This window comes from Oncorhynchus kisutch, unplaced genomic scaffold (genome assembly GCF_002021735.2).
Source record: "Oncorhynchus kisutch isolate 150728-3 unplaced genomic scaffold, Okis_V2 scaffold1267, whole genome shotgun sequence".
In the NCBI taxonomy this organism is placed as follows: Eukaryota; Metazoa; Chordata; class Actinopteri; order Salmoniformes; family Salmonidae; genus Oncorhynchus; species Oncorhynchus kisutch.
This window is the reverse complement of record NW_022263212.1, coordinates 109,235-123,754: the sequence shown is the minus strand read 5'-3', so window position 1 is coordinate 123,754 and position 14,520 is coordinate 109,235. Positions and strand designations below refer to the sequence as shown.

The 14,520-nt window shown below is 44.7% G+C and overlaps 1 protein-coding gene across 1 annotated transcript; it reads left to right on the top strand.

Annotated features, from left to right (window-relative positions):
- The first annotated feature begins 1,884 nt into the window (after window positions 1-1,884).
- Window positions 1,885-9,299, top strand: tnxba (tenascin XBa). Its single transcript, XM_031818133.1, has 10 exons — window positions 1,885-2,095; window positions 2,337-2,456; window positions 4,292-4,447; window positions 4,657-4,769; window positions 5,093-5,225; window positions 5,945-6,096; window positions 6,552-6,648; window positions 7,295-7,456; window positions 7,890-8,053; window positions 8,739-9,299. The coding sequence occupies exons 1-10, from the start codon at window positions 1,900-1,902 to the stop codon at window positions 8,835-8,837; spliced, it is 1,392 nt and encodes a 463-aa protein (XP_031673993.1). The 5' UTR covers window positions 1,885-1,899; the 3' UTR covers window positions 8,838-9,299.
- The last annotated feature ends 5,221 nt before the right edge of the window (window positions 9,300-14,520 follow it).

Here is a 14,520-nt window from a genome sequence, read left to right as displayed (position 1 = left end):
CATGACAGGAGAGAGTGGATCTGTGTCTGTCATCCTGACAGGAGAGAGTGGTTCTGTGTCTACGGTATGTCTGTCATCATGACAGAAGAGAGTGGTTCTGTGTCTGTCTGTCATCATGACAGGAGAGAGTGGATCTGTGTCTGTCATCCTGACAGGAGAGAGTGGTTCTGTGTCTACAGTATGTCTGTCATCATGACAGGAGAGAGTGGTTGTGTGTCTACAGTATGTCTGTCATCATGACAGGAGAGAGTGGTTTCTGTGTCTACAGTATGTCTGTCATCATGATTGGAGAGAGTGGTTCTGTGTCTACAGTATATCTGTCATCCTGAAAGGAGGAGTGGATCTGTGTCTGTCACCCTGACAGGAGAGAGTGGTTCTGTGTCTGTCATCCTGACAGGAGAGAGTGGTTCTGTGTCTGTCATCATGACAGAAGAGAGTGGTTCTGTGTCTACAGTATGTCTGTCATCATGACAGAAGAGAGTGGTTCTGTGTCTACAGTATGTCTGTCATCCTGACTGGAGAGAGTGCTTCTGTGTCTACAGTATGTCTGTCATCATGACAGAAGAGAGTGGCTCTGTGTCTACAGTATGTCTGTCATCATGACAGAAGAGAGTGGTTCTGTGTCTACAGTATGTCTGTCATCATGACAGGAGAGAGTGGTTCTGTGTCTGTCATCATGACAGAAGAGAGTGGTTCTGTGTCTACAGTATGTCTGTCATCATGATTGGAGAGAGTGGTTCTGTGTCTACAGTATATCTGTCATCCTGAAAGGAGAGAGTGGATCTGTGTCTGTCACCCTGACAGGAGAGAGTGGTTCTGTGTCTGTCATCCTGACAGGAGAGAGTGGTTCTGTGTCTGTCATCATGACAGAAGAGAGTGGTTCTGTGTCTACAGTATGTCTGTCATCATGACAGAAGAGAGTGGTTCTGTGTCTACAGTATGTCTGTCATCATGACAGGAGAGAGTGGTTCTGTGTCTGTCATCATGGCATGAGAGAGTGGTTCTGTGTCTATAGTATGTCTGTCATCATGACAGGATAGAGTGGTTCTGTGTCTGTCATCATGACAGAAGAGAGTGGTTCTGTGTCTATAGTGTGTCTGTCATCATGACAGGAGAGAGTGGTTCTGTGTCTGTCATCATGACAGGAGAGAGTGGTTCTGTGTCTACAGTATGTCTGTCATCATGACAGGAGAGAGTGATTCTGTGTCTGTCATCATGACAGGAGAGAGTGGTTCTGTGTCTGTCATCATGACAGAAGAGAGTGGTTCTGTGTCTACAGTATGTCTGTCATCATGACAGAAGAGAGTGGTTCTGTGTCTACAGTATGTCTGTCATCATGACAGGAGAGAGTGGTTCTGTGTCTGTCATCATGGCATGAGAGAGTGGTTCTGTGTCTATAGTATGTCTGTCATCATGACAGGATAGAGTGGTTCTGTGTCTGTCTGTCATCATGACAGGAGAGAGTGGATCTGTGTCTGTCATCCTGACAGGAGAGAGTGGTTCTGTGTCTACAGTATGTCTGTCATCATGACAGGAGAGAGTGGTTGTGTGTCTACAGTATGTCTGTCATCATGACAGGAGAGAGTGGTTCTGTGTCTACAGTATGTCTGTCATCATGATTGGAGAGAGTGGTTCTGTGTCTACAGTATATCTGTCATCCTGAAAGGAGGAGTGGATCTGTGTCTGTCACCCTGACAGGAGAGAGTGGTTCTGTGTCTGTCATCCTGACAGGAGAGAGTGGTTCTGTGTCTGTCATCATGACAGAAGAGAGTGGTTGTGTGTCTGTCATCCTGACAGGAGAGAGTGGTTCTGTGTCTACAGTATGTCTGTCATCCTGACAGGAGAGAGTGGTTGTGTGTCTGTCATCCTGACAGGAGAGAGTGGTTCTGTGTCTACAGTATGTCTGTCATCCTGACAGGAGAGAGTGGTTGTGTGTCTGTCATCCTGACAGGAGAGAGTGGTTCTGTGACTGTGGATTCCCTGCAGTCCCAGGTGTCTCTGTCCAAGCTGTCCTCGGGGGCCACGTACGAGGTCAGTGTGATGTCCACCATGGGGAAGAGAGAGAGTGATCCCCTCATTGCCATCATGACCACAGGTGATCACCACACTTACCTAGATCTAATGTGCTGTAGCAACTCACCATTACAGTACATCATCATGCATTCTGCTTTGGACGTGGAGTGCAGAACGATTTGCCTTATTCTTACCCACAGTTTCAGTTGTCTTGTCCTGCAATATGACAACAATTAAGTGTTTTAAAACATGACATAAAGGCAAAACAATAATTGTTATTTAGCTAAATTCACCATGTAAAACACATTGTCTTTGGACTGTAGTACCTGCCCCTCCAACTGTTCTCCAAGCAACTAACGTAACAGATACCAAGGCAGTGCTGCAATGGACCCCCGCCATGGGCCAAGTAGACCGCTTCATCATCAGTTATGAGTCTGCAAAAAGTGAGTTTGGTATCATTTCCTGATGAAAAGATATGGTGAACATACATACAGTAGTATAACTATAGTTATTCAGTTCCTTCAGAAAGTATTCAGACCCCTTGACTTTTACACATTTTGGTATGTTACAGCCTTATTATAAAAACAAAATCCTCAGCAATCTACACACAATAACCCATAATGACTAAGTGAAAACTATATGCTATGAGACTTGAAATTGAGCTCAGGTGCATCCTATTTCCATTGATCATCCTAGTTAAATAAAGAATAAAACAACTTGATTGGAGTCCACCTGTGGTAAATTAAATTGATTGGACATGATTTGGAAAGGCACACACCCGTATATATAAGGTCCCACAGTTGACAGTGCATGTCACGGCAAAAACCAAACCATGAGGTCAAAGGAATTGTCCATAGAGCTCCGAGAGAGGATTGTGTCGAGGCACAGATCTGGGGTAGGGTACCAAAAACTGTCTGCAGAATTGAAGATCCCCAAGAACACAGTGGCCTCCATCACTCTTAAATTAAGAAGTTTGGAATCACCAAGACTCTTCCTAGAGCTGGCCACCTGACCAAACTGACCAATCGGGGGAAAAGAGCCATGGTCAAGGTTGTGACCAAGAACCCGATGGTCACTCTGACAGAGCTCCGAGTTCCTCTGTGGAGATGGGAGAACCTTCCAGAAGGACAACCATCTCTGCTGCACTCCACCAATCAGGCCTTTATGGTAGAGTGGCCAGACGGAAGCCACTCCTCAGTAAAAGGCACATGACAGCCCGCTTGGAGTTTGCCAAAAGGCACCTAAAGACTCTCAGACCATGAGAAACAAGATTCTCTGGTCTGATGAAACCAAGATTTAACTATTTGGCTTGAATGCCAAGCGTCACATCTGGAGGAAACCTGGCACCATCCCTACAGTGAAGCATGGTGGAGGCAGCATCATGCTGTGGGGATGTTTTCAACAGCAGGGACTGGGAGACTAGTCAGGATCAAGGAAAAGATTAATGGAGCAAAGTACAGAGAGAACCTTGATAAAAACCTGCTCCAGAGCGCTCAGGACCTCAGACTGGGGCAAAGGTTCACCTTCCAACAGGACAACAACCCTAAGCACACAGCCAAGACAACGCAGGAGTGGCTTCAGGACAAGTCTCTGAATGTCCTTGAGTGGCCCAGCCAGAGCCTGGACTTGAACCCGATCGAACATCTCTGGAGAGACCTGAAAATAGCTGTGCAGCAACGGTCCCAATCAAACCTGACAGAAACTCTCCAAAAACAAGTGTGCCAAGCTTGTAGCATCAGACCCAAGAAGACTTGATGCTGTAATCACTGCCAAAGTTGCTTCAACAAAGTACTGAGTAAAGGTTCTGAATACTTATGTAAATGTGATATATAGACAGTATATATATATAAATTAGCAAAATAATATTTATATATTTTTGTTTTGGCATTATGGGGTATTGTGTGTAGATTGATTAGGGAAAAAACTATTGAATCAATTTTATAATAAGGCTGTAACGTAACTATATGTGGAAAAAGTCAAGGGGTCTGAATACTTTCAGAAGGCACTGTAGACCAGTGGAGGCTGCAGAGGGGAGAACGACTCATACCAGTGTCTGGAAGGGAGCAAAGGGAATGGCATCAAACACATAGGAACTACTCCAGCCATTACCACGAGCCCGTCCTCCCCAATTAAGGTGCCACCAACCTCCTGTAGTATATACTATGTACCATAGCTAGTATAACTACACCTGTACATTATATGCTGTTCTACTCACGTTCCAAGCTGTAATCCAGCCTAAGCTGCAGTCCCTGTCCCTCCTCCCTCGTCTCTCCCACAGCTCCCAATGTAACAGTGACAGTGATGGTGTCTGGTAACTCAGTAGAGCAGCAGCTGAGAGGGCTGCAGAGAGACACCGTGTACACAGTCAAAGCCCTGAGTCAGAAAGACAGTCTGCAGAGCACAGCCATCACTACCACCTTCACAACGGCTAGTGGTGAGTACACAGGGGGGAAACACACTGCACAACATCACATGTAACTACAGCGTAGAACCTCAAAGATCTGAAGCTCAGAGTTACGGACTGACCGGCCAAAGTTACAACACGACCTCTATTCCCGACTCGTTGGTATTTCTGAGGTCCTACTGTATAGGGAAAAGAACCAGGACAGAACGTACCTGTATGTGTGATGGTTTGTCCTTCAGCTGTAAAGGCCGGTGAGGTGGGCGCTCGTTCTGCTGTTGTATCATGGAAATCCCCCAGTGTTGCGTTCAGCAGATACAGAGTGACCTATCAGACGGCAGGAGAGGAGGTCAAGGTGAGCTTTATTCCTCACATGTTACATTCGTGCGAACTTAATACCACAACTATACTGCTACTATATTGTATACCAATGCTACAGATGTAGGATCTTCATTTGAGCCAGTTTGCTACAATGATATATATATCATTGTATACAATGATGCGTCCCAAATGACCATATTCCTATAGTGTACTACTTTTACCCAGGGCCCATCGTCAAAAGTAGTGCACTATATAGGAAATAGGGTGCCATTTGGGACGGACTATATGAGGTGAAACAACAGTGCATGAGGTAAGACAGTTTCAAACATCTGTTTCTCTGGCCCTCTATATCCCCAGGAGGTGATTCTGGACTCCACGGTGACGGAGTACAAGCTGACTGGACTGTTCTCTATGTCTAAGTACACGGTGCTGGTACAGGGAGAGAGAGAGGGGCAGTACACATCTATTGTCACCACTGAGTTTATCACAGGTAGGTGTTACAGACCAGCAGTGAATTTTGAAAATGTACTTTGCACATGAGTCTCTACATTTCATCAACTCAAAGCAACAGGGTTACTTATCTTTTACAGAGAATATAGTAATTGTATAGTAATGTTATAGTAATTGTCTAGTAATCTTATAGTAATTGTATAGTAATGTTGTAGTAATTGTATAGTAATGTTATAGTAATCGTTTAGTAATTGTATAGTAATCTTATAGTAATTGTATAGTATAGTAATGTTGTAGTAATTGTATAGTAATCGTAGAGTAATTGTATAGTAATCTTATAGTAGTTGTATAGTAATTGTATAGTAACGTTGTAGTAATTGTATAGTCATTGTATAGTAATCTTATAGTAATTGTATAGTAATCTTATAGTAATTGTATAGTAATCTTATAGTAGTTGTATAGTAATTGTATAGTAATGTTGTAGTAATTGTATAGTAATCGTATAGTAATTCTATAGTAATCTTATAGTAGTTGTATAGTAATTGTATAGTAATCTTATAGTAATTGTATAGTAATCTTATAGTAATTGTATAGTAATCTTATAGTAATCTTATAGTAATTGTATAGTAATCTTATAGTAATTGTATAGTAATCTTATAGTAATTGTATAGTAATCTTATAGTAATCTTATAGTAATTGTATAGTAATCTTATAGTAATTGTATAGTAATTGTATAGTAATTGTATCCCCTCGGCTCAGGAAAACTGCGCTTCCCATTCCCCACGGAGTGTTCCCAAGAGCTGCTGAACGGAGCACTCCAGTCAGGAGAGGTGGATCTTTACCCAGAGGGCAAGGAAGGGAAGGCAGTCAGAGTCTACTGTGACATGGAGACTGAGGGAGGAGGCTGGACGGTAAGATACATGGCTTCTCTCTCTCTCTCTCTCTCTCTGTCTCTCTCTCTCTCTCTCTCTGTCTCTCTCTCTCTCTCTGTCTCTCTCTGTCTCTCTCTCTGTCTCTCTCTCTCTCTCTCTCTGTCTCTCTCTGTCTCTCTCTCTCTGTCTCTCTCTCTCTCTCTCTCTCTCTCTCTCTGTCTCTCTCTCTGTCTCACTCTGTCTCTCTCTCTCTGTGTGTCTCTCTGTCTCTCTCTCTCTCTCTCTCTCATGGGTTTGAATGGGATTGAATCATCAGCCATCTGATTCCAAAGGTTGACAATCACATTTCCTTTTGAACAGCTGCATTTTGTTGGACATAGTACGTGGGGGAATGATAAAATGGCTATGAATGTGGGACATCTATGCATATTTATTTTCTATGGTGAGTCTGTCTGTTTCCAATATCAGCTTTGTGAATGTGTTGCATACTGTAGGTGTTCCAGAGGAGAATGAACGGGAAGACAGATTTCTTCAGAACCTGGAGTGACTACACTAATGGCTTTGGAAACCGTAGCGAGGAGTTCTGGCTCGGTAAGGTTCAGCTCAATGCTGCTGATCCACTCAAAGTCCTCAGAAGAGGACAAACAGGAAACTGTAGTTCAGGGATGGGGTCATTTCTATTATCATTTCAGTAAATTCAGGAAGTAAACAAATACATTTTCCAATTTTCTTTAATGCTTCTCTATGAGAACATTTTAAATAGGAATTTCAGTCCACTTCTTGAATTGACTGAATAGAGGACATGCGTGAAGATGGCGGCCCCCATGTACTTACCACAAATACCTCATTTGCTAAGTTTGTCCTATTATACAGTGGTTTCCATTATTCTTGTTTGGAATCTGCAGTAGCTTCAGTAAATCTCCAAGATGGTGTCAATTTGAAGAAAAAAAAATGGAAAAGTAAATTGTGCTGATTTACTGGCACATTGAGCCATGTCGCGCTCCGTAGCTTAAAAACTCTGTGGGTAATGCTAAAACAATGACTGCATATCCGGATTCCTCCTTCTTTACCCACCCTCACCATTGAAATGGAATTGACCCCAACCATGCTAACTGCATCAAAAGGGAGGCTACTACCAAAGCGTACAGTATGTACTCTACATAGCTCACAGCTTGAACATAGAGTACATAGTATATGTTTTAAATGATGTCCTTCTCTCTATCTCTCATCCATCCAGGTAATGAGCTGCTTCACAACCTGACCAGCATGGGCCCAGTGAGCCTGAGAGTGGACCTGCGTTCAGGCAACGATACGGCCTACGCCCATTACTCCAGCTTCACCATCGACTCAGTGGACAAACACTACGCCATCGAGGTGTCTGGATACACCGGCACTGCAGGTAAAATAATGTACACTAGCCAAGATAGAATGTGAGGACAGAGCCTAGCAGAGCAGAATGTACACTAGCCAAGATAGAATGTGAGGACAGAGCCTAGCAGAGCAGAATGTACACTAGCCAAGATAGAATGTGAGGACAGAGCCTAGCAGAGCAGAATGTACACTAGCCAAGATAGAATGTGAGGACAGAGCCTAGCAGAGCAGAATGTACACTAGCCAAGATAGAATGTGAGGACAGAACCTAGCAGAGCAGGTGCTTAAGGTTGAGGAACCAAAACTCAAATAGCTCACAAAGAAATATTCAATACGAGGTCAATCCCATTCACATAATTTCACTAAAGTAAACATTTTACTGAAGTGGAGGGTGGGATTGGTCCCTTACTCTACAAATCCTGAATTGTACTTGTTTCTTTCTTCCCCATCACGTCTATAAGGTGACTCCATGAGGTACCACAACGGGCGCCCATTCTCCACCAGAGACAAGGAACCCCACCCCCTGGGCATCCACTGTGCCAGGGCCTACATGGGCGGCTGGTGGTACAAAAACTGCTACAAGACCAACCTCAACGGCCTCTATGGCACCAACAGCAACAACCAGGTACCACTAGTACCAGTATCATCCCACTAAGTGCTTTTGTCGCTGCTTTGACATTTTGATTACAGTACTTTTCCTGGTCTTTGCTATTGCAAGACAGCACCCCAATGCTGATATGCTATAAACACTGCACCACATCTCCAGTGTTTCAAATTGATCCATAGAGAATGATAGAGGACTCTTCTTTGTATCTGTTCAATTATGGCATCTGTGAGGGCATGGGCAGCACCATTAAGGCCATCTTCATTTTGAATTAGTAATTTTTTTTTATTCTACTACTTCTACGAGTTGGTAAACAAACTGAAAAGGTGCACACTGCCACATAGAGTGTGTTGTCTGAACAGATATAAAGCCAAGGTTGGTGATCTATTGCCACCTGCAGTTATGGAATGTTTGCTCATGTATAATTCATTGGCTGATCCCTCAGATGGAATTATGTGATCCTTCATTAACCCATAGGATGTCCCACCCAGTTGACGAAGTCCCACCCAGTTGACGATGCCCATGCTAAAACGGGATTTTAGGCACTAGAGTCCTCTATCTATCTCTATGATTTGAACAGTCATCTTATTTGATGTTGTGTCATCTGCTATCAACTCCTATCAACTAATGTAACTGAATTTAAGTTTTGTCAACTCAACTTAATCTACTAAATGAACGTAATTCAACTGCTTGTGCTGTGTTATAGGGTGTGGTGTGGATAGACTGGAAGGGCAAAGACTCGTCCATTCCCTTTACTGAGATGAAGTTCCGCCCGGCCGGGATCTCCGTCACAACCCACGGATAAGACTGTCCTCTGACTCGTCCACCCCTAAACCCTTTCTTTGAGAAACAGGAAAGTGGAGCACCAAGAGACCATAAACGTGTGGATGTCGCACTTCCTGCATCTCAAATTCCGCCTCAACTTGCATGTCCAGTGGTCTTAACAGCCGTCACGACAGACAGCGTATCAGTCTGTACTTGTACTGTACAGAGCAGTGCACCAGGCTCCTGTTCTGTACCTTTATCATGCTGTCTCTCTCAGCTGTATCTGTAGACAGGAAATATTTGTGATTGCAGCATTTTGTATAATATTGTTTTATGACCCAACTCTTACCGTCTCCAACTCAATGACTGTTCTACTGCTCTGACCCCAAAGCATCTCTACCTGATGCACATCACAAGGTTACCACCCCACTACTACTGTAATAAAACATGCACTGTCTCACTCTATTGCAATAAATGAGGCACATGAATGCCTGGATGGAGATGGGTTTTTTGTACTCAACTATGTGAGCGGTGTTGTGTGTGTGACTAATCTACTAACACGATTCATCAGGTGTTGTCAAGGTTACTCATCACCATGTGTAGTTCACCTGTGCTAGACATGCTTATTTCATATATTTCAGTTCTGTTCACAAATACAGTATTTTGTGAACTGATTTGAAACATTTAGACAAGAAGAGAGAGAGTGCAGGAAATGGCCTCGGACAGGTTAGTATCAGTAATAAGATGACTAAACACATTTCCAGTTGACAGTTATGCAATATGACACGCACACTCGGGCTGCGTCCCTAATGGCACCCTATTCCCTATGCAGTGCAGTACTTTTGATCAGGGCCCATAGGGAATAGGGTGTACAGTGCCTTGCGAAAGTATTCGGCCCCCTTGAACTTTGCGACCTTTTGCCACATTTCAGGCTTCAAACATAAAGATATAAAACTGTATTTTTTTGCGTGCAAAATTATTCAGCCCCTTTACTTTCAGTGCAGCAAACTCTCTCCAGAAGTTCAGTGAGGATCTCTGAATGATCCAATGTTGACCTAAATGACTAATGATGATAAATATAAATGCACCTGCACTGTGATAGTCTCAGAGGTCCGTTAAAAGCGCAGAGAGCATCATGAAGAACAAGGAACACACCAGGCAGGTCCGAGATACTGTTGTGAAGAAGTTTAAAGCCGGATTTGGATACAAAAAGATTTCCCAAGCTTTAAACATCCCAAGGAGCACTGTGCAAGCGATAATATTGAAATGGAAGGAGTATCAGACCACTGCAAATCTACCAAGACCTGGCCGTCCCTCTAAACTTTCAGCTCATACAAGGAGAAGACTGATCAGAGATGCAGCCAAGAGGCCCATGATGGATGAACTGCAGAGATCTACAGCTGAGGTGGGAGACTCTGTCCATAGGACAACAATCAGTCGTATATTGCACAAATCTGGCCTTTATGGAAGAGTGGCAAGAAGAAAGCCATTTCTTAAAGATAACCATAAAAAGTGTTGTTTAAAGTTTGCCACAAGCCACCTGGGAGACACACCAAACATGTGGAAGAAGGTGCTCTGGTCAGATGAAACCAAAATTGAACTTTTTGGCAACAATGCAAAACGCTATGTTTGGCGTAAAAGCCACACAGCTCATCACCCTGAACACACCATCCCACTGTCAAACATGGTGGTGGCAGCATCATGGTTTGGGCCTGCTTTTCTTCAGCAGGGACAGGGAAGATGGTTAAAATTGATGGGAAGATGGATGGAGCCAAATACAGGACCATTCTGGAAGAAAACCTGATGGAGTCTGCAAAAGACCTGAGAATAAATAAACATATCCAGGTGTTAGAATGGCCAAGTCAAAGTCCAGACCTGAATCCAATCGAGAATCTGTGGAAAGAACTGAAAACTGCTGTTCACAAATGCTCTCCATCCAACCTCACTGAGCTCGAGCTGTTTTGCAAGGAGGAATGGGAAATAATTTCAGTCTCTCGATGTGCAAAACTGATAGAGACATACCCCAAGCGACTTACAGCTGTAATCACAGCAAAAGGTGATGCTACAAAGTATTAACTTAAGCTGAATAATTTTGCACGCCCAATTTTTCAGTTTTTGATTTGTTAAAAAAGTTTGAAATATCCAATAAATGTCGTTCCACTTCATGATTGTGTCCCACTTGTTGTTGATTCTTCACAAAAAAATACAGTTTTATATCTTTATATTTGAAGCCTGAAATGTGGCAAAATGTCGCAAAGTTCAAGGGGGGCGAATACTTTCGCAAGGCACTGTATATGGCCTATAGGGAATAGGATGCCACCTACACAAACTGAGGCTATACATCCCTGGTGTGTTTCTGTCACCATTAGCATTTACAATCAGTGACAATCTAACACAATCTAATTCACTTCTCCCTCCTCCAATAGGCATTTAGTTCCTGATCTAACAACTCAGCACACTCTGCTCTGAATACCTCTAACCCTTCACCTGAAGAGAGTCTGCTGCTGTGAATACCTCTAACCCTTCACCTGAAGAGAGTCTGCTGCTGTGAATACCTCTAACCCTTCACCTGAAGAGTCTGCTGCTGTGAATACCTCTAACCCTTCACCTGAAGAGAGTCTGCTGCTGTGAATACCTCTAACCCTTCACCTGAAGAGAGTCTGCTGCTGTGAATACCTCTAACCCTTCACCTGAGAATTCCACCCTGGATGCAGACTTATGTGATCGTCTAAAATCTATCTGTGAATCTGAGGAACAATTCTTATCTCCAGATCAACAACCTCACTCAGTCAGACTCTGGGCATTACACGGTGTGCTGGACAAATGGCACAGGGTCCAAACAGAAGAACATAGACCTCACCGTTTGCAGAACTACAGGCAAGAAGCCAGTTGTGCCATTTATCCAGTTAGGAGAGACAGTAGACCTGTTGTGTGGGACGGCAAGGGGTGGTGACAATGTGAACATTTGGGACATCCTTAGTTCCCTAGCACCTTTCTTGGAGGACGAAATGGGATGGCAAATGGTTGAGAACAGCTCCACTCTACGTATCACCAACTTCACCACTGAGGACAAGATATCTTTTGTTTTAATGGTACTGGAGCCCCAGCAATGTGTTTACAGGGAGTTGATGGAAGTGAGGCCCGAGGCAATGTATCTCCATTGCTCATTGGGAGAAAATGCAGTGCCTTGCTTTAACACTGACCCCAGTGGAGAAGAGTTGCATACTGGCAGATTTAGAGTTAGAATAGCCGTGAGAAAACACCTCTGAGGAAAACCTCACTGGCAAACAGATGTACATGGTGGATGGTGGATGGTGCATGGTGGATGGAAGAGTGTCAGGGAATTACACCCTGGTCATCCCATCACTGATGCTGAACCACACAGGCTTCTGTATATGTTTTAGGAGTTTCAGGATTCTTCAATGCTGTGACCTGCTGGTGTGCTGCAAGTCCAAGTCTTCTCAGAGGGAAGGGAAGCTGCTCTCAGCTGTAACACTGATCTCACTCAGCCTGCTGAGGTTGTATGGTACAGACAGAGCGATCTGGTGGACAATGTTATCATGGACACACAAAACACACTGTATGTCTGCCAACACAGAGATTATTTGAGGATAAGGAGGGCCGATTGAATGTGTCTAGTCCTCACTCCTCTTTGGAGGACAGGATCAAGTTATGAGAGGGGGAAGGGAAGAGAGAGGACAGGATAGAGTTATGAGAGAGGGGAGGGAAGAGAGAGGACAGGATAGAGTTATGAGAGAGGGGAGGGAAGAGAGAGGGGAGGGAAGAGAGAGGACAGGATCAAGTTATGAGAGGGGGAAGGGAAGAGAGAGGACAGGATAGAGTTATGAGAGAGGGGAGGGAAGAGAGAGGACAGGATAGAGTTATGAGAGAGGGGAGGGAAGAGAGAGGACAGGATAGAGTTATGAGAGAGGGGAGGGAAGAGAGAGGACAGGATAGAGTTATGAGAGAGGGGAGGGAAGAGAGAGGGGAGGGAAGAGAGAGGACAGGATCAAGTTATGAGAGGGGGAAGGGAAGAGAGAGGACAGGATAGAGTTATGAGAGACGGGAGGGAAGAGAGAGGATTGTGCAGATCATTCTCAAAACTCAGCTGAAAACATTTATTTTTCAAATTGCCTTGAATGATTCCTATTAATATTTTTCAATGTGATACTTTGGTCCCATCTTTTGACTTACTTCTATGTGAACTCATGCTGTATAGGTCCCACCTCTGTTCTTATCTGAGTCTCTCCAGCAAAGTAAACATCATCCTCTTTAAAATCACATGTCCTTCAGAAAGATCCTGCCGTGGTGCAAACTAACCTCGGCTGACCAAAGGACTTCAATCATCCTCTTTAAAATCACATGTCCTTCAGAGAGACCCTGCCGTGGTGCAACCTAACCTGGGCTGACCAAAGGACTTCATAAAGACCCTGCCGTGGTGCAACCTAACCTGGGCTGACCAAAGGACTTCATAAAGACCCTGCCGTGGTGCAACCTAACCTGGGCTGACCAAAGGACTTCATAAAGACCCTGCCGTAGTGCAACCTAACCTCGGCTGACCAAAGGACTTCAATCATCCTCTTTAAAATCACATGTCCTTCAGAGAGACCCTGCCGTGGTGCAACCTAACCTGGGCTGACCAAAGGACTTCATAAAGACCCTGCCGTGGTGCAACCTAACCTCAGCTGACCAAAGGACTTCAGAAAGACCCTGCCGTGGTGCAACCTAACCTGGGCTGACCAAAGGACTACAGAAAGACCCTGCCGTGGTGCAACCTAATCTGGGCTGATCAAAGGACTTCAGAAAGACCCTGTCGTGGTGCAACCTAACCTGGGCTGACCAAAGGACTACAGAAAGACCCTGCCGTGGTGCAACCTAACCTGGGCTGACCAAAGGACTACAGAAAGACCCTGCCGTGGTGCAACCTAACCTGGGCTGACCAAAGGACTACAGAAAGACCCTGCCGTGGTGCAACCTAACCTGGGCTGACCAAAGGACTACAGAAAGACCCTGCCGTGGTGCAACCTAACCTGGGCTGACCAAAGGACTACAGAAAGACCCTGCCGTGGTGCAACCTAACCTGGGCTGACCAAAGGACTACAGAAAGACCCTGCCGTGGTGCAACCTAACCTGGGCTGACCAAAGGACTACAGAAAGACCCTGCCGTGGTGCAACCTAACCTGGGCTGACCAAAGGACTACAGAAAGACCCTGCCGTGGTGCAACCTAACCTGGGCTGACCAAAGGACTTCAGAAAGACCCTGCCGTGGTGCAACCTAACCTGGGCTGACCAAAGGACTACAGAAAGACCGTGCCGTGGTGCAACCTAACCTGGGCTGACCAAAGGACTACAGAAAGACCCTGCCGTGGTGCAACCTAACCTGGGCTGACCAAAGGACTACAGAAAGACCCTGCCGTGGTGCAACCTAACCTGGGCTGACCAAAGGACTACAGAAAGACCCTGCCGTGGTGCAACCTAACCTGGGCTGACCAAAGGACCTCAATCATCCTCCAACTGGGAGCCATATTTCCACCCAGTTGCACCATGAGAACGAGACAAAGACCTTCAGTGCTTTGGTGTGTCAGGTCAACATGTTACTGAGATACCCAAGGATATCGGTCGTGGTCGTACAATTTCTCAGCTGTTGTTTTTTTCCACCATATAAATACATTGAAATAATAGTTGGTTATCCAGAGGGTCAAGACAAGACAATATTTACCCAT